We start from the raw sequence: 20,635 nt of genomic DNA on the forward strand, positions 1-20,635 counted from the left end.
TCTTGAAATTGTGAAAACTTAATACTTGGGCATTAAATACTGTTGAGTTTTTATTAGTACAGTTGATAGTGAATAGAAATTTGGTTTAAGTATTGATTTACCATTCACCACACACCCCAATTTACCATGAGCTGGCAGATTTTGTTGAATTATTGTTTATGTACCCAAGGATCGCAGTCTTAGGGGATTTTAATTTGGGCCTTTTAGTAATGGAGATTTCATTTATAGTTCACCTAACCTAAATCTACTCAGAGCACAATCTCAAAACATACAAAACACACAACACAATGATTCTACAAAAACTTTAAGAAAACATACTACAGAAAGACATGATGGTCAATATGAGATTTGATCAGATAATGCAAGAACGGACACATTTAGCAGGTAATACATTAGATTTAAATTTGTGTTCCTAGGATGAGTGTGGGGACATGCAGGGTTGTTTGGGAATTTTAGGACCAGTAACAGTTTTCCCAGTCCTATGTTCCGATCACTATTTAATACAGTGTTCATTTTTTAATTCCATCACTCTGTCCTCACCAGCTCCACTGGGAAGCCATTCCAGGGATCTACCGACCTTTCAAAGAAAAAGTATTTTCTGATGTTGCTCTTACGTTTATCCTTGCAGCTTCATTTTCATGTCCTCTAGTTTTGTAGATTCCACGTCTTTGAAAATGATGTATTTACTTTTCATCTTTCTCATTAAATGATTACTAAAAGGCTATGAGGGGAGGGGGGGTATGTGAAACTGGTCAACCAAGAGTTAAATTCTTTATACTGATAAAAATAGTAGAAAATGTTGTTAATTTATATAAGACTAACTTGTTCTCTCTCAGCCTTCACCTTTAACCTCAGGATTGCACTGGCACTACAGGAAATAGCTAAGAGATAAGCTGTCTGTAGGAATGTTTACTTTTTCCCTTCTTAGGCACCAGAGTGATATATTTATGGTCCTGTGATTTTTTTTTCATCTGTTTTCTGTCTAATCCCCCCATCTTTGTTTTTGTTATCCCTTATTTGAATGGATATATTACATCATATGTAGTTTACGCTATAAAAATGAAATCACTTTGTACGATAGTTATGGGAACCTAGAGACTAAGGCCTCTGCTGGTATTCCTCGTTGTTAACAAGTAATGCAAATCTAAAATAAATTACTAATTCACATTGACCAGTTATAGATTTGGATTTATTTAAAGAATGGGAATCAACAGTATGTTAGTGCAGTGGTTCTCAAACCAGTCCTCGGGGGGACAGAGTTTTCAGGATATCCACAATGAATACTGTGACAGGACACAGTTGTGTCCTCTCTTAAGGGTGAAGTAGGAGTAAGCTGAAAACGAGGACTGCGTCTGAATTTTAAAAAGTGTGGGATCTCATAAGTAATGCCACACTGGGAAAAGACCAAGGGTCCATCGAGCCCAGCATCCTGTCCACGACACCGGCCAATCCAGGCCAAGGGCACCTGGCGAGCTTCCCAAACGTACAAACATTCTATACATGTTATTCCTGGAACTGTGGATTTTTAGGAAACCGCCTAACCGCCTTCACCACGTTCTCCGGCAACGCATTCCAGAGTGGGATCTCTTAGTGGTAGGAAGACATAGCAGATGATATGGATGAGTAGACTGCATGGGCCATCTGGCCTTTATCTGCCGTCATTTTCTCTGTTTCTATAAAAGCAGAAAAATGGCACTTTGCCTTAAGAAAGGAGGGAACTATAGGTCCCATAAAGTGTAGTGCTACAGTGGGTTACCCGTAAGGGGAAGAGCTCCTTCAGGAATAGTCCAGCCCACGGGGAAGGACCAACTGCAAGAATTATCCTAAAGGGGGTGGAGATATAGAACCCTGAAACCCAGAGGGGGGGGGGGGGGTGAAGGCTATATTGGGAAAAAGCAAAATATAAAAGGTACCACTGCCCTAGGAAGGGAGATTCTTCTGGTCCTGATTTATAAGAATGAATTAAACTATCTGATAGGCACAAGACTAATAAGGAGGGAGTGGAAATACCTTTCGAACCCTTAAGAACTTCTCTGAAAGAAGTGAAAGGGAAGAAAGGGAGACAGAAAGAGCCTATGACCCTGGGGACCTGAAAAGAAGTCTACCTGAGAGCACAACCTAGGAAGCTCTGAAATGGAGAGCCTAACACTTCTCCACTTTACCTATACTTGGAACTGTTTTCCTCTCATATCTGTTTGCTTAATCTTACTATGCCAGACACGTTCTCTATGTAATACCAACTGTTATCTAATCTGGTATGCGAATTGCCATAACGGTACACTGTAAGCCACACTGAGCCTGCAAATAGGTGGGAAAATGTGGGATACAAATGCAATAAATAAATAACTAAATAAATAACAAAGAAGAGCCAAAGCTTGGCAGAGATGGATAGCATTAAAAAAAAAAAAAAGGAACATGGTACTTTTTTTTTCCCCCCTATGAACTTAAGGATTGAACTGAGAAAGTGAAACCAGGCACGTGTTTTATTTTCTTGATACTTTCTTTTTATTAATAACAGCCGGGGGTGGAGGACAGAACTAAATGTTTTCAGAGTATGATACTATCCTAAGGGGAGGTGACTGTTAGGACGACCATTCCTAATGAGTAAAAGTGTGGAAACCAGCTTTTGCTCTAAAAGAATATAGAAAAAGAAAACACCACGTACTTAAGGACAGGGCAAAAATCTGAACAAAAAACAATAAAATAAATTATTCATGGGGAAGGGGGAGTAGAATAGGGGAATTTACACGTATTAAAACCTAAAAAACTTGAAGTAGAATTGGTGTCTATTATAACATTGTTAACAAATTGACGGTATTACTGTTACATACTCATGGAAAGGTTGAGTAGAAGTGTGCTATTGTGTATTGTATTGTTTTGCATTGAGTGGTTATTGTATTGATTTTGCAATGCTTAATAAAGACTTCTATAAAATTAAAAAAATAAATAAATTATTCATTTATGCCTTATAAACTTGGCAGTTGATCATGCATATTTAATAAAAGGACTCTCACTTCTGACAGAGCTGACCGAACAGCACCTTGGGCGACAAAGGGCTTTTCCCAGCTTCTTTCATACTGTGGAGGAACAAGAACATGGCCGACGTCAGTGGCCCTGGGCTCGAGAGATTCACCACCAAAGGATCCTTCAGAAAGGAATGATACACAGTACCAGTAAACAAGCTGAACATCCTTTGAGTACAATATTTTAAAAGACTTTTTTTTTACATTAAAAATAAAACATATCAAGAAATTAGTTTTGTTTCATCTCAAGAACACAGAACCACCAGACTGGACAGTACTGCTAAGACATGGCCAGTCAACTTTTTGAAGTACAAAGCGAGATGCATGCTAATTAAAATTAGCTCTTACATCAGGCAGCATGGAGCGGAGGAGTGACCTTAATGTTTAGTGCAGTTGTTTGAGAACCTGGAGAACTGGGTTCGATTCCCACTACAGCTTCTTGTGACTCTGGGTAAATCACTTAACCCTCTATTGCCCTCCATGTACAAAAACTAGATTATGAACCCTCTAGGGACAGAGTAAGTACCTGCACACAATAAATGTGACCAGCTACAATTGTACCACAGAAAGGTGGTATATGAAATCCCATTACTCTTTCTCTGTAACATTGGTTCTTCAGAAGATAAGTTTCTCTCCCTCAAAAAGAGCACATCCTTTGGGGTACTCAAACACAAATTATGCCCAACCCAAGAGACAGTAAAATGCAAAATCTCAACAGGTCAGCACGAAAGCCTTCTAGCTCATGAAATACACTGGGCCAAATGCTACATACTCACCAACTGTGTGTCCACAGAGTGACATATCTTCAGCTTTGTCCCCTTTTCCTTCATCTCATGCATCAGCTCATTCAACATGTGGGTCTGTGCCAAATTCTTCAAAGGAAAACAAAGATCCATGTTTATTGTCACAGGGTTAAAGGCAATAATTTGCGCTTGTGACTTGTGCATGTCACTGCTGAACCACCATACTACTACAAATAATTTAAATGTGAGAATATCGTGACTAGCACATTCATAAGATTTTGTGCAAAACATGACTTTGACACTACTAAATCTATTCCCTCAATCGAAACTGTTGTTGGTTTTTTTCTTTCTCCATGTGTTATTTTAATACTTTTAAAGTGACTTCTAAATTAAAAAAAAAAAAAATTCAGCTTGGGAGTTTACGTGCTCTTAACATGGTATTCCGTCACCGTTTTCATCTCCACCACCTCCCGCGGGAGGTGGTGGAGATGAAAACGGTAACAGAATTCAAACATGCGTGGGATAAGCATAAAGGAATCCTGTTCAGAAGAAATGGATCCTCAGGAGCTTAGCCGAGATTGGATAACAGAGCCGGTAGTGGGAGGCGGGGCTGGTGGTTGGGAGGCGGGGATAGTGCTGGGCAGACTTATACGGTCTGTGCCAGAGCCGATGGTGGGAGGCGGGGATAGTGCTGGGCAGACTTGTACGGTCTGTGCCCTGAAAAAGACAGGTACAAATCAAGGTAAGGTATACACAAAAAAGTGGCACATTTCTTGGGCAGACTGGATGGACCTTGCAGGTCTTTTTCTGCCGTCATCTACTATGTTACTATGTATTAATGCTACTTTCAGGGACACTTGTAGTCACTCACTTCTACTGTAAGGACTATGATTTTGGAACAGGCACTGTTTTAAACAGGAGTCCCTTTTATGTTATATACACGATAAGAAAGCCATCTGTTCCTGACAACTGTATCTATCTATGTCAGTTTTCATCTGCACATGCTCAGCCAGGTTACACCAGGTGAGAGTGGGGTGGTAAAAGAGGGGACAAGGAGAGGGACACGTGGTAGAAGTGAAAAATACCTTCTCTGTATCTTTTCTAATTCCATTATATCTTTTTTGAGATGCGGTGGTTAAGAAAGCTTACTTTAAAAAGAAAGATATGTTCTGTGGATGTTGCATGAGTTGTGCAACTGCCGAGGAAGTCCTTTCCTTCCCCAAGGTCTAGGTTACTTGCAATAGGGGCAACCTTGTTTGAGGTTTCATTGAAAGTACCTGATAATCTGTCAGGTGGGGGAGAGGTTGTGTTGTTCAATCCTGCACGTCTGGAGAAATTTGTTACTGAAAAAGTAAAGTTGTATAACATGCCAAGTGATAAGTATAGTACTTTAGTTAGGACCTCAATAAATTATCTGGTTTGTGAGAGGAACATGTACAGCTACGAAGTTTTTCTGTGATTATTTTTGATTATGTTATTCCTCTCCTCTGGATATGAGCCATGTAATTCTACTTTTTTTATTGAAAGTTAACATAAATTTTTCTACTGTTTATGGTTGAAATGTAAGTTTCAAAATTTCAATTAAAAAAAAAAAAAAAACACTAATGGTGGAAATTTAGTTGACTGAGTTGCTGCAAGAACATAGCTCCAAAATGTCAATGATGTTGATGAAGGCATACAACTCCATAAATACAACTGTAACGTTGTCACTGAAGCTAAACTCCTCCCTTGTTGGGAACTGCAACGTTCCCACTAGAGGAACTTCATGCCTACAACAAGATTAAAAAAGGCAAGTTCACTCCACTAAGGTACTACTTTAGAAATACAAAAACAAGAAGGGAAATTGTTGGAGGGGTTGTGAGCAACTGGGAGGATAATACAGGGCTGATTTTCTTTAAAACCATCAAGGCCTACCTTCCAGACTCAACTTAAATTACTTCTTCTTTGTTACAGCAAAATACATGGACTATATCATCTTTAATTATCTTTGTTGTCTTATACGTTGCATATTCGATTACTATTTTATTATTACATTGTTAAATTGTATTTTACTATCTGTAGCCTACACAATTCTATTTGTATGTTATGTTTTTAGACCCCTGATGAAGGCTCTATAGCCAAAACAAGGACCGTGTAGGGTCCTAATAAAGTCTATTTGGAGTTCTCATTCCGTGAGTTCTGACTGGTTTCTTGGATTGGATTTTCTTCCACTCTGCATTTGTTTTCCTTGTTGGATTTGTGGAAGGTGTGAACCCCTTCTTTTTCTTTCTTCCTTCCAAACCATCTACTACAGAACAGCCGTCAGTAAGACTTATAGCCAGTGAGTGGTGATACAAGAGACTAGATTGAGTGTGGGCCCCCAGAGAAAGGCCCTGTGCTGGCACTGAAAAGGCTTCACAGCTTCGGGAACAGGTACCGTTGAAAGCGTCAGCACAGTAACCTAGTAAAAGACCTGCATGGTTCATTCAGCCTGCCCAACAAGGTGGCCCAAGTTGTATCTGTGTACAGGATCCACATCTTCATGATTAAACATTGGCATGCTTAATCTCTATTTCTCCCTGTCAATGTTGGGGCACAGACCGTAGAAGTCTGTCCGGCACCAGTCCTATTTCCCAACTACTGGAGTTGCCATTGATGCACACTCCAGCCTTGATCCTGATTTGTCTTTGCCATTTACGAGACCCAGACTATAGAAGTCTGCCCAGCATGGGGAAGGGATGCTATACTTGCAACTGCTGTGGCAGGTGTGTTTTTCTGTCCCTTAGCCCCCACTGGGAGAGAAAGCACTACAGCCCCAACAGCTGTAAAAATAAGAAAGAGAACTTAGACTCCGTTAGGCGCAGTCAGTAATTACCTTTATTATCACAGAGCCAAAAAAATACAAACAATAGTTCTCTCCCTGAAGCAGGTTGTCAGTCAGCAAATGTGCATCCTGAAAGACAAGGACTGCTCAGCTAACACCTCCCGGACATCACATATATACTGTTGCAAATTCCATTTCTCATAAATCATGTGATTTTTCCCATAAACTAGCACCATTAGGTTGCCTTATACCATATATGGATTGTTCCTGTATTCTATCCTGTAGTCTCTCCTGATGGGAGTTCACGTGCAAAATCGGTACCTATTGGCTAGTCAGTTATCTGTTCTGCGTGCACAGTCAGAACAATACTCTTGTGTCCTCTCTCTGTCTCTCTCCACAAATGCAACATACTGGTAGGCTTCACTGTGTCCTCAGTCCCTTAGCAACTATCAAGGTTACATCCACCTTATATGAAAAACATACTCAGCTGCAAACAAATGTTATGAAGTATCAGTTCTCAGCTCCTGAGAAGGCAATGATTGTTACACAAGATGCTGAGTTAGTAGGCTAACTTGTGAGAACCAAACAGTACAGGCCTTAGGTCTAGCCCTTAGTAACAGGCCTAAAAAGAGGAAAGAATATACATTTCCCTCTTGAAAGGCTGAAAATAGCGAAGAGCATGAAGCCTTTCACACACTAGGAGCATACACAGAGGTGGTAAATAGGACTGGGTTCTTCAGAGCCAGTGTTGCAGAGAGAAAAGGTCACAAGGGTTGATTATGCTAAAAAACTAATGATTAAAATAAAAATAGAATTTAAGGACAAAAATGGGGTCCAGGAGAGAATGATATGTGTAAAGGGAAACATAAAACAATGGCATGGTATCATGAGTAAAATTAGGCCAGGAACAATTAAAAGTATGGTGGCTTATGTCTTACACAAGAAACCTGAAAAACAATCTTCAACAGATAAAAAAAACAACAGGATGAGCAGATATACAGTAAATTAATAAATTGAAACATATAATATCAAAATTTCTTGAAGCCACTCAGCAGGAGTAGCAACCTGCAAACCAGGCGTGAAGAAAGAAACTACATCAAGGGAAGTGCTAGAAAATAAAATTCAGCAGGAATAGAAATCAAGCACACAGGTGTACAGATACCAGAAGCATTCCCAGGAATACCTGGGTATAAGGGAGTGGAATAGTGCCAGAAAATATACATAAAAGGAAAAACAGCACAAGTAAAATTAAAAGGAAGAAGAACTGTCACAGAAGATAATACTTAAGTGTTGACATGTACCAGAAAAGGAAATACATAAACGGGCCAAAATAAGAAGAAAAGCTGCAAAGACAGGAGAAAGGGATAGGAGACAATGAATAACACTAATAAAGAATTCAGGACAGTTAACCGTAATACAAGAAGAGTTAAGCAGAATAGCAGCAGACAGCATAGCTTTAGAAGACTATTCAACAGAAGCTGCAGACATGACATATGAGAACTGGTATGAATATGAAGAGGAAAAACAGTTGAAAGAAAAAAAAACAAATTCATCATTATGGGAAATAGTTCAGTATGGCAAAAGTCCAAAATATAAAATCCACAATGTAAAGTCTGTCTCAAGTTCCAGACAAAACAGTAGGTGAAGGGCAAAGATCAGATAGATGGTTATAGGAAGAATGTTCTTCAAATAAAGCAGATGTTGAGGTAGGAGTCCAAATGCAAAAGTGTCCAGATTACACAGGAGCAGTGTAAAGTTTGTGTAGTACTTAAGCAGCAGGTACTCAGCATCAAACTTGAGTGAAGTTCTCCAGCATCCGATTGTAGTGGACTTGAGAATTATTACTGTCTTGTGGGTCATTTGGATCAGATGTTAAGGCTTCCATTTGAACCCTAATTTCTCACTTGGGTTGTCGTTTGCTTCACCGGTTTGAGACAAGGGTTCCTATTGAAGCACCTCCCCTGTGCAGCCGGGCTTACCCTTGCAAGAAGGTGGTCTACTCTGGTTACCCAATTTTTCCCTCTTGATGACCTTGATAAGGACCCAGTCTCCTGCTTGGACCTAGCCAAGCTCAATAGGTTCAGGATCTGTGAACACCAGTGACCAACAACAGAAAATGAAAAACAGTTAGGATGGAGGCGGTAAAGGGATGGCCCCCCCAGTGGGTTTGTAGGAACAATTTCAAACAGCTCAAAACAATCTCCCCATTTGCCTAAAAAACAACCAAGGGCGTGAATCTCTATCTAGTATCTGATATGAGACCAGCCAAAAGTATACTAATTCTCCCGTATTAGGTCTAGGTCAAGTTTAAGTAGGACAGTCCCATAGAGGTCAATAGTTTCTAAAATAAGAGCCCCTAGGCCTGTGGTCCAACTGTCAAGTAAAGGTTCACAGAATATAGACAACCTGAGGTAAGGACTCCAGGCAGTGTGATCATCTTGACCAGGATCCTAACTCAAAACAGACATGAGAGGATTAAAATGTTATAGCAATTCTTTCACAAATAGTGAAGTAAAACAAAATGTAAATTCTCTTTTTATCAACAAAACTGTTGTTAGCAAGGTAGTGAGAATAATGACAAAAAATGAAATACATGAAAAATCTAGAACCATAAGTCCCCAATCATACAGTATGAAGTATGGCTGAGTCAAATTTTGTAGCAGACTTCAGATATCTGAATCAGGAAGTATGATTTTGCAGCTTTACAGCCGCGGCTAACAAGGCCTCAATTTGCTTCCAAGTTATGTGTGTAAACTGATCTGGAATGACATTAGACAGAGAAGTATTGGGAAAACTGGTATGCTGTGAATATTCTTGTTACCATCCCTCTTGTGGACTGCCTGATCCAGGAAGGGTACTTCTTTATCTATCTGTAAAAGACTGTCATATAAAGGGACAGTTAGTGTATCTATTATGGGCTGCAGACTCACAAATGGCTAATCTGCCCAGAAGGAAGACAGCAGCCAGTAGGTGAATAATAAGAGGGCATATACAGAAAAGTAGAAGCAAAAACATGTGGAAACATATGAGTGTACAGCTGGTAAGCAGACAGAAAGCATTATAACTAAAAATGGAACAGAAATTACATAAAAGCAAAGATCCTGCAATCATAGCAATAGTTTTGACGTTTGTGGCATGCGCAGAGCAGCCAGCATAACGCTTGGCTGCTCTGCGCATGCCTTAGGGGACGATTACTGACGGGGATTGCACCAATTTGACATGTCTTTGATGCATGGTACTTTACAATACCGTACCGAGCATTGAAGACTTGTTTTTTTTGTGCATTCTTCGTTCTTTAAAATTCGTTGTTTCACATTTTTTTACGTTTGGTTGATGCATCTGGCCCTGAGTCGGAGAGAGAGAGCTGTTTTATAGCCTATTGGCTGGCTATATCTGACTGATGGCTCTGAAAGCCTACCTCTTTAACATTGCTTTTGACTCCTAACCACTTCTATCCACTCGCCTCCACCTACCCTCCTCTCCTCTTTCCTCTACACATTAATTGATTTGTTTGCTTTATTTTTTGTCTACTAGATTGTAAGCTCTTTGAACAGGGACTGTCTTTCTTCTATGTTTGTGCAGCGCTGCGTACGCTTTGTAGCGCTATAGAAATGCTAAATAATAGTAGTAGTAGTAGTGTAATCACTGAGGTAGAGTTCAACAGTTCATCCAGTAAATGGAGCAGGTCTTTAATCATACAAATGAGTCCAAAATTCTCCTTCCAGTAATACAGCTGTAGGTGTCACTGTAGATGTCACTGTTTTCAGACTAGTCTCGTAGCATGCTTCAAAAGGATGCCAACTCAGAGTAAATAAGGGGCCTTTGAAGAAAGACAGTAATACAAGATAAACAGAGCAGAGCCATGAGGACTTAATAGTAGTTCATAGACATGAGGTCATAAAGGTCAGAGTTCCTAACGTTAAACAATCTACGTAATGTGTGGCCAGTTCTTAAACAAAATGGCATAAGCAGAAAATGGCATGAGCACGAAAATATTCTCAGGTTTGATACATTATGCAAATGTAATTGAAGTTAATTTGGAATAAAAAAATACAAAAGAGTATACCATATACATTTCCCTGTATAAACAGTATAACATACGTCTACACCGTCATTCACGTGCTCCGATCATCTAATCAACTTGCAGTGTTCTTTCCAGATATTGTGCCATGTGACTTTCCAACAATGCATTCAACTGGCAGCAAACAACTTTGACAATGTTTCATTCATTAGTAAGTGGAACATCCCTATAAGCTTTCACAGAATTACCCAAAAAGGAATAGGAATTTTTCATCCATCGATATCGCAATTAAACTTCCTGCAATGCAAAACATAACTGTAAATCATTATTATGGTAGCTCCCTCTGGTGGCTAAAATAAGTAGTAAAACAGTACTCTTTAGCTACTAAAAGTTTTTTTAACATTGCCTCCCCTGGGAGTATTGATCTGCAGTATCACTATAAACCTAAGATCTTCATCTTGATGGTTAGCCATGATCCAGTGGTTTGTCTACCAAGGGTGGTCTCAAAGTGCTCAACTCTAAGATTGCTTAAATGTTGAGCAATTTGATATTTAATCTTATGTTTAGTTTCCCCCAATATGCCATTTTTGACATGAGTATCGGGTGGCTTAAACTACTTGTTGTGATTCACAATACGTTCTTGATTTATAAAAAAAAATAAAATAAAATCCCTTTATAAACGGGCCACTCATACTTTATCTGCCACAATGGACAATCGTAATAGATGATCATATAGGAATTGCAAATTTTAAAAAGTATCATTCTTTAATTCCTCTAGCAATGTCTCAGGGGAGGAAAGTAATTCTGTCCAGTCACAAGTAGAATAAAAAGTTTTCAAATTCAAATAATACAAAACAAAGCGGGAAAGTGTGCAAATAATGGTAACAAGTTATCTATTATGCAGTGAAATAGAAGGCAAATAAGAGCAGCACAAATTAATTTCAAGCAAGGTACATAAAAAACTAAACAACATCATAATAAGAACATAAGAACATAAAAGTAGCCATACTGGGTCAGACCAATGGTCCATCTAGCCCAGTATTCTGTTTTCCAAACAGTGGCCAGGCCAGGTCACAAGTACCTGGCAGAAACCCAGTTAGCAGCAACATTCCAGAACCCCAAAGAGTAACAAGATTCCGGAATCCTCAAGAATAGCAAGATTCCGTGTAGAACCCCAATGAGTAGCAACATTCCATGCTACCAATCCCAGGGCAAGCAGCTGCTTCCCATGTCTGTCTCAATAACAGACTACGGACTTCTCCTCCAGGAATTTGTCCAAACCTTTTTTAACCACTGTTACCACATCCTCCGGCAAAGAGTTCCAGAGTTTAACTATTCATTGAGTGAAAAAATATTTTCTCCTATTTGTTTTAAAAGTATTTCCATGTAACCTCCTTGAGTGTCCCCTAGTCTTTGTATTCTTGGAACGAGTAAAAATCTATTTACTTCTACTTGTTTTACACAACTCAGGATTTTGTAGACCTCAATCATATCTCCCCTCATCCATCTCTTTTCCAAGCTGAAGAGCCCTAACCTCTTTTGCCTTTCCTCATACGAGAGGAGTTCTATCCACTTTATCATTTTGGTCGCTCTTCTTTGAACCTTTTCTAATTCCGCTACATGTTTTTTGAGATACGGTGACCAGAACTGAATTCAGTACTCAAGGTGCGGACGCACCTCGCATGGAGTGATAAAAAAGGCATTATAGTATTTTTGGTCTTATTCTCCATCTCTTTCCTAACAATTCCTAGCATCCTGTTTGTTTTTTGGGCCACTGCCACACATTGAGCAGAAGATTTCAGCATATTATCTACAACAACCCCCAAGGTGGACCCTAGTATCAGGTAACTATGATTTAGATTATTCTTTCCAATGTAAAAGCTCGTTCAGGTCCAATGTTCCTTAGCGACCTAGGATACAGAACATACATAGGCATAACACTATCATGAGAATTAAACACATTTAATATTGCAGTATACGACAGATATGTATTGTAACAAAATGTAAAGAGAATTTAAACCAATTGGGGCAAACTAGGTGCTGTCCTCGTTCTGGGGCAGTACAAAACATTTCAGGTTGCAGGGTACACAAAATATGTTAACTTCTTCTTGATCTAGATTTACTGGGCCTGTGAAGCAGTTTCTCTTGAATCTGAGCTACGTAAGGTAGAGTGATACAAATATTAATAAACTAAACACTTTAAGTAAAACAGGAACTGCAGCACAAAGTTTAGCATGTGGACAGAACAGAAAAACCAGGCAGGAACTTTACAGTAAATCTCCCAGTGAATGTAAAATGTATCCCAAATGTATCCTTGTAAATCAAAATCCACCAGTGAATGTTAAGTTTTGAAATCAATATAAGAAAGTTAAAGGTAGTTGCATACAATCTTAGTAGGAGGAATGAAACCAACCGGGAATAAGAAAACTGCATTACAAAAATTAGCATGCCATCAGAAATATGATTTAGCAACACGTAAACTCGGTCAGGTGTACTGTGGGCGGCGCCACCGTGATCGATGGTATCAATTTAGACAGGGCTGCACAAAACCATTTGTCATCCCAATACATTTTCACAATAGGTATCCGACACTGTTTCAGCTTTAAGAATGCTGCCCCATACAAAGAATCAGGCTTTAATGTACGAGTATAGTTTGCGGTACAATAAGACGAGCCATTTGGAATTGGATCCAGACTACAGAAATAAATGAATGATTTTACAGCCGGTATTACAAATGCGCCGCATACCATGGAGGATTGAAAAGAATTAATGAAAACAAGGCAATTATCAGAAGAACATGGCTACATATGCTCCCTAAAAGAAAGCATAAACTGGGGAAAGATAAAAAAAAAAACATCAGGACATAATTTCAGTGAAGACTAGTACGAGCAGTGGGTCACATAGTCAAGGTTCAAATGATGTAATGTCCTGTCAATGAAGGTGAAAGGACAATTTTACGAACCTGGGAAAAAAAACTGCAAACAAAAAAAAAATCAATTAAACAATGAGGGCCTCTGTCTAGGCCTCAAGTAACAATTCACATAATGTGTGCACAATTGCTTAACTGGGTAATGAGATATGTTACCAACAAGCTGCCGCTTAAAAATCATTAGACAGACACGCCTCATTAATTTGCACATTTGAAAATCGAATACTGATATGACTATTTATTCCCTTTTGTTTTGCTCATTAATGACCCTTCTCCACCACCGCCAACTCCAGGCTCCGCTCATTCTGCCTCGCCTCACCCTATGCTTGGAATCAACTTCCTGAGCCCTTACGCCAAGCCCCCCTCCCTACCCATCTTCAAATCTTTGCTCAAAGCCCACCTCTTCGATGTTGCTTTCGGCACCTAACCTTTTCAGGAAATCTAGACTGCCCCAATTTGACTGACTGTACATTTGTCCTTTAGATTGTAAGCTCCTTTGAGCAGGGACTGTCCTTCTATGTTAAATTGTACAGCGCTGCATAACCCTAGTAGCGCTTTAGAAATGTCAAGTAGTAGTAGTAGTATGTTGCTACTCCACTAGCAACATTCCATGTAGAAGGCTGCGCAGGCTTCTGTTTCTGTGAGTCTGACGTCCTGCACGTATGTGCAGGACGTCAGACTCACAGAAGCAGAAGCCTGCGTGGCCACATTGGTGATCTGCAAGGGCCGACTTCTACATGGAATGTTGCTACTATTGGAGATTGCTTGGAATAAACTTCCTGAGCCCTTACGCCAAGCCCCCTCCCTACCCATCTTCAAATCCTTGCTCAAAGCCCACCTCTTCAATGTTGCTTTCGGCTCCTAACCTTTATACCTTTCAGGAAATCTAGACTGCCTCAATATGACTGACTGTACATTTGTCCTTTAGATTGTAAGCGCCTTTGAGCAGGGACTGTCCTTCTATGTTAAATTGTACAGCGCTGCGTAACCCTAGTAGCGCTTTAGAAATGTCAAGTAGTAGTAGTAGTAGTAGTAAGGGGAAAAAGTTTTAAAACAATAACTGGTGAGGGCAAGTTAAACAAATATGAGCAAACTTAGGCAGTTGCCTAGAAATGCACTGTAAGAGTATGAAATACTGTACTGTAAGGTATATGAAAAAAGCTTAACAACAATTCCTGGTTTTGTTTTGATATATGCCTTACAGTCAAATTTTAGTATACAGAAATAAGACTATAATACAAAAATTAGGGTTCCAATTTTAGTATATGTGCTGCCAGTGTAAGTGAAACGGAGAGCACCTAAACATTTATCGGTTCTCCTGCAAGGAAAAAAAAAACCCCCACATAAAGACAGATGAACAATTGAAAGTCAAGGAATTAAGAGGTTATAATTTAGATTATGCTATAGAAATGCAATAGTGGGCATGATTTTACAATGGTTCTTGTAGTATAGCAGCACCTGCATTCTTTGCTGTAATAGTATCAGAGGAGTGGAGGAGTGGCCTAGTGGTTAGAGTGGTGGACTTTGGTCCTGGGGAACTGAGTTCAATTCCCACTTCAGGCACAGGCAGCTCCTTGTGACTCTGGGCAAGTCACTTAACCCTCCATTGCCCCATGTAAGCTGCATTGAGCCTGCCATGAGTGGGAAAGTGCAGGGTACAAATGTAACAAAAATAAAATAAAAATAGATACTCTTTGAGATTCTACATGGATTGTTGCTACTATTGGAGATTCTACATGGAATGTTGCTATTCCACGTGCAGGACGTCAGACTCACAGAAGCAGAAGCCTGCGCGGCCACATTGGTGATCTGCAAGGGCCGACTTCTACATGGAATGTTGCTAGTGGAATAGCAACATTCCATGTAGAATCTCAAATAGTAGCAACAGTGGAGGAGTGGCCTAGTGGTTAGAGTGGTGGACTTTGGTCCTGGGGAACTGGGTTCGATTTCCACTGCAGGCACAGGCAGCTCCTTGTGACTTTGGGCAAGTCACTTAACCCTCCATTGCCCCAGGTACAAATAAGTACCTAAGCCGCATTGAGCCTGCCATGAGTGGGAAAGCGCGGGGTACAAATAAAAAAAAAAAATTAATATTGCATCATCAAATACATTACACAGGAAAGTAATTTCTTTATTGCCAACCATAAGGGTTATGTGAGACAACACATGACTTTTAAGATAATCATAAACTCAGGCATACAAGGAGTACAACATTCATAAACTGTAAAGGTTGTTTTTTTGGTTTTTTTTTTAAAGGCAGACCTTGGGAACAGCAGTGTGGTATTTAGCTTTGAAAACCAGGAAAAACAATGCTGGCATGAGCCTGTTAGCTAGCGAAGAAACATACCACAAAGAATTTAATGATAAGATTTGAAGGCAATCTAATGAAATTAAGCTATAAAAATATCAGGCAAAAAAGAGCCTATAATTTAGAAATTAAAAAGGTAGTGCATTCAGGGTTACCATACGGCTGTGCATCTTAAAGATTCATCTGCTCTTGTAAATCAGGGCCCTTGAATCACAACGCAGCTGAAAGGTAAAATGCAATAGGGACTGCCGTAAGACTTGAGTAAAATAAACAGGACATAATTAATGGTCGGACAAATCTGCACAGCTAAAATAAAGGAGCAAAAAGGCAGGAAACCCAGTTGGTCTGTGTACAATAAAGTTACAAGCAGCGGAATTCTTCCTGAAGAAAAAAAAAAAAAAAAGTTATGCACACACGCCCACACAAACTGGCCAGTCTGCACGCACACACATCACAGTTATGAAACAACAGAAAGGAAAGAAAAAAATAAAATAAAATAAACTGGTGCTTTAAAGAACAGTACAACCTCTGCCAGAAATAGAGGAAGAGAGAAAGAAAGAAAAAAAAACCCAGCTGTGTTTTTTTTTATTAAATTTGTTTATTAATTTTAAACATTACAACAAGAAAATACTTCTTATTGAAATACAGCCATGATTCATAAGAGGAAATTAAACAACATTTAAGGAAATATCGTACAATTATACAGATATACAAATCGTATTCTATCAAATTCCTATAACATAAATTTTTTTGCTTCATTAGACCACATTAAGGTGAGAGAGGGGTCGGTGAAATTTAGAGAGGATTTAAAACAAGTATTTATTAACAAAATTAGGAAAAAAAAAAGATAGTGGCTTAACATTCCCACGTTATATTTATATCGTTACTGCTGCCTTGAATCAAGAAATGATTTAAGGTGTTCAGGTGAATAAAAGATGTAACCTCCGTTCACAGGATAAATCCCTCCTCTCAGTACCCTTCTCCACCACCGCCAACTCCAGGCTCCGCTCATTCTGCCTCGCCTCACCCTATGCTTGGAACAACCTTCCTGAACCCTTACGCCAAGCCCCCTCCCTGCCCGTCTTCAAGTCTTTGCTTAAAGCCCACCTCTTCAATGCTGTGTTCGGCACCTAACCCTTACCGTTCAGTGAATCCAGACTGCCCCAATTTGACCGCCCCTATCGGACCGACCGTTCACTTGTCTATTAGATTGTAAGCTCCTTGAGCAGGGACTGTCTCTCTTTGTTAAATTGTACAGCGCTGCGTAACCCTAGTAGCGCTCTAGAAATGTTAAGTAGTAGTAGTAGTATTTAATCTGACCCAATTTAACAATGCATTTACATGGAAATGCCAAGAAGAAGTTCCCTCCTATATCAGATGTTTTTGATTTTAACGCAAGGAAAGCTTTCCTTCTTTGTTGGGTAGATTTCGCTACATCAGGGAAAATCTGAACCTTAATTCCCCCAAAACAGGTTTTCAAATTCTTAAAATAAAGTTTCATTATATTATTCAAATCCTGTTCAAAAATGAATGACACAATTAAAGTGGATCTTTCAGTATTTTCATCCAATGTCTGTTCCAGTATTGCTGAAATATTATTTAAGTCCAGATTGACTTCTTGAAGCTCTTGTTTTTTCCCTTTCTCTCCCTTAGGAACAGGAATATAATATAATTTGTTTACTGGCGGAATAGCTTCCAAAAGAATTTGTAAAACTTCATTCACATATCTTTTGAACATATCATAGGGAGTAATCTCAGGGAGATTAGGGAAATTTAACAAACGTAAATTTAGTCTTTTATTGAAATTCTCAATCTGTTCCATCTTTCTCCGAATGTCTATATTGTCTTTAATCACAGATAATCTAAATTCCTGTAAGGAGTCAACATTCTTTTGAACACTTTGAATTCTTTCAACAGTTTCTTCTTTAATTAAATCCACTTTAGAATTAAGTTCTTGAAATTTACTATTAAAGGCTCTAATTTCACCTGATGTCTGATGTAAAGTTGTATCCATTTCATTCAGCTTCTTCCAAATCATCTCAAGATTTACCTCCGGTTCTTTTCCTGAGGCTCCTGCCTCTGCTCTTAGCGTCTTCCTCAACGTTTCTTGACCCTCACTGGGAGTAGCAGCCAAAACACTTCCGGTAGGCTGCTGCTTCTCAACCAGACTCGTCGATGACGCTGGGCACGGAGGTTTCAGCATTGCTGGTGGTGAAAGAGACACCTCCTCTCCCAGCATGGTCTCCGCCTCTCCCGAGGGCCGCGCAACGGGATCCATGTCTCTGTTTCCGTGGGAAAGTGGCGAGAAGAAGCGCTCGAGCCCCGTGTGGAACGGGGAGGACGTCGAGGTAGGTGGGGGAGCTAACCTCGTAGACCCCTTTCGTTTGGTATGAGGCATCGTCGCGGAAAAAACTTTAGCACCAAACGGGACCCCAGAGCTGCCTCTCGACGCGTCCTGCTATGCCGCCATCTTGGTTCCGCCCCCCCAGACACGTCAACCCAGCTGTGTTTAACCAAATGTTTAAGGACACAAAACAGTTATCCTAAGGAACAGAAACTAACGGGGCTACAATGAAAAATCTGTAGACAGAGCAGATTTAAACCAAGCAAACTGTGCCAGAAATTTTGGGGAAAAAAAGTACAGTTAATTTTTTCAAGTAACACAGACTGCAACTAAAAAATTTCTCTCTCTCTTACTAAAATGACGTCACAAGAAACCCAGAGAAAGTCTCCCTGTCTGTACAAACACTCCAGCACTTTAAAGAAATACCTGCTGTGACAAAACTCTTAACCATCTCACAAACAAAACTACAAGAGAAGCGGGGCAGGAGAAAAAAAAAAAAAATATATATATATATATATATATATATTCCTCCTTAAACTTTATACAATTTATGGCATTTTACAAAGTACAAGGGAAGAACAATACTTAAGCAAACTACAGATACTGAGTTGTTATCCTGCTCCAATGTTAATAAATCATTCACAAAAGGTTTCTGCAATAAGGAATTAGTGGTGCGCACAAATTAAAATATACAATCTAGCTCCTGTTGTCAGTGAAAGCAGTTGATAATTAACAATTAACATCCCCCATGAAAATAAAAAAATATATAATACTTACAGACGTCTTAAAACAAAATTCCAGACCTGCACCACTTGTGCAGCCGACGCGTCCACACCCAGCTCACCTGCACTTATGCTAGGGACCGCAGCCACCACCTAGCCCTTTGCAGTGAGATTCAAATACAGCCTGCAGGTTCTTCACATCACTTCATATCAAACTCCGGAGTAATCACAATCTCCACAGTCCAGCTGTGGAAATAGCTCAGACTTCTTTCTCCTTTTTTTTTTTTTTTTCTTTCTTTACCTGGTTTTTTTTTTCCTTTTTTTTTTTCTGATTTTTTTTCATCATTTTTTTCGTTTTTTTTGTTTCATATTTTTTTCTTTGATTAGTTTAGAGGGCTATTAAGGCTAATTACAGGGCAATCAGGTCCCTGTTCGGAGACCGCCAAAATGTGTTTTTCTGTCCCTTAGCCCCCACTGGGAGAGAAAGCACTATAGCCCCAACAGCTGGAAAAATAAGAAAGAGAACTTAGACTCCGTTAGGCGCAGTCAGTAATTACCTTTATTATCACAGAGCCAAAAAAATACAAACAATAGTTCTCTCCCTGAAGCAGGTTGTCAGTCAGCAAATGCGCATCCTGAAAGACAAGGACTGCTCAGCTAACACCTCCCGGACATCACATATATACTGTGGCCTAGTGGTTAGGGTGGTGGACTTTGGTACTGAGGAACTGAGTTCGATTCCTGGCACAGGCAGCTCCTTGTGACTCTGGGCAAGTCACTTAACCCTCCATTGTCTGCCGCATTGAGCCTGCCATGAGTGGGAAAAAGTGCGGGGTACAAATGTAACAAACATAAAAAAATAAATCATGTGATTTTCCCATAAACTAGTACCATTAGGTTGCCTTATACCATATATGGATTGTTCCTGTATTCTATCAGTCTCTCCTGATGGGAGTTCACGTGCAAAATCGGTACCTATTGGCTAGTCAGTTATCTGTTCTGCGTGCACAGTCAGAGCAATACCCTTGTGTCCTCTCTCTGTCTCTCTCCACAAATGCAACATACTGGTAGGCTTCACTGTGTCCTCAGTCCCTTAGCAACTATCAAGGTTACATCCACCTTATATGAAAAACATACTCAGCTGCAAACAAATGTTATGAAGTGTCAGTTCTCAGCTCCTGAGAAGGCAAAGATTGTTACACAAGATGCTGAGTTAGTAGGCTAACTTGTGAGAACCAAACAGTACAGGCCTTAGGCCTAGCCCTTAGTAACAGGCCTAAAAAGAGAGGAAAGAATTACACAGGAGAGAGGTAGACCACAGGGGAGGAGAGGGAAGGAGAAGGGAAAAGCAGCATAAGCGGATAAGGCACTAGAAAGACAGGCTAGTAGACTCTTAAATAGGCTCACTCCCACAACTTCTGAGCTTAAAAAAGGCAAAACATTCTAGTCTGATCAGAAACCCTCGGATCCGCTGCCAAAATGCACGCACTTTTGGGCATTGCCACAATGCATGGTAGAAGGAGCCTGGAACCCCCCCCACACATTTGGAACAGGCAGTACTAACCAAACCCAACACATGAGCCCGCTGCGCTGTGGACATATAACCCCCGAAGGACTATCCTGTACCCACATTCTCTTAACCTTTCATCCTTTACTAACTGCCTTAATCCTATTAAAGTAGCCTCCACATTCCATGATGTCAAGGAGTATCCCAGATCTTGCTCCCATTTATGCTGTAGGGA

General features: G+C 39.8%; 1 protein-coding gene across 8 annotated transcripts in view; it reads right to left on the reverse strand.

Annotated features, from left to right (window-relative positions):
* Positions 1-20,635, reverse strand: part of USP45 (ubiquitin specific peptidase 45) — a 203,963-nt gene that overhangs the window by 103,517 nt on the left and 79,811 nt on the right. For all 8 annotated transcript variants that reach the window (XR_003941673.1, XM_030199155.1, XM_030199154.1 and 5 more), the window contains exons 7-8: positions 3,800-3,895; positions 3,015-3,145 (exon numbers count right to left, since the gene is read on the reverse strand). Coding sequence is in view for 7 of the 8 variants with exons in the window: in XM_030199155.1 (XP_030055015.1) it covers positions 3,015-3,145; positions 3,800-3,895 (227 nt within the window). In the remaining variant the exon portion in view is untranslated. The remainder of the gene's footprint in view (positions 1-3,014; positions 3,146-3,799; positions 3,896-20,635) is intronic.

Source organism: Microcaecilia unicolor, chromosome 3 (assembly GCF_901765095.1).
Source record: "Microcaecilia unicolor chromosome 3, aMicUni1.1, whole genome shotgun sequence".
NCBI lineage: Eukaryota > Metazoa > Chordata > Amphibia > Gymnophiona > Siphonopidae > Microcaecilia > Microcaecilia unicolor.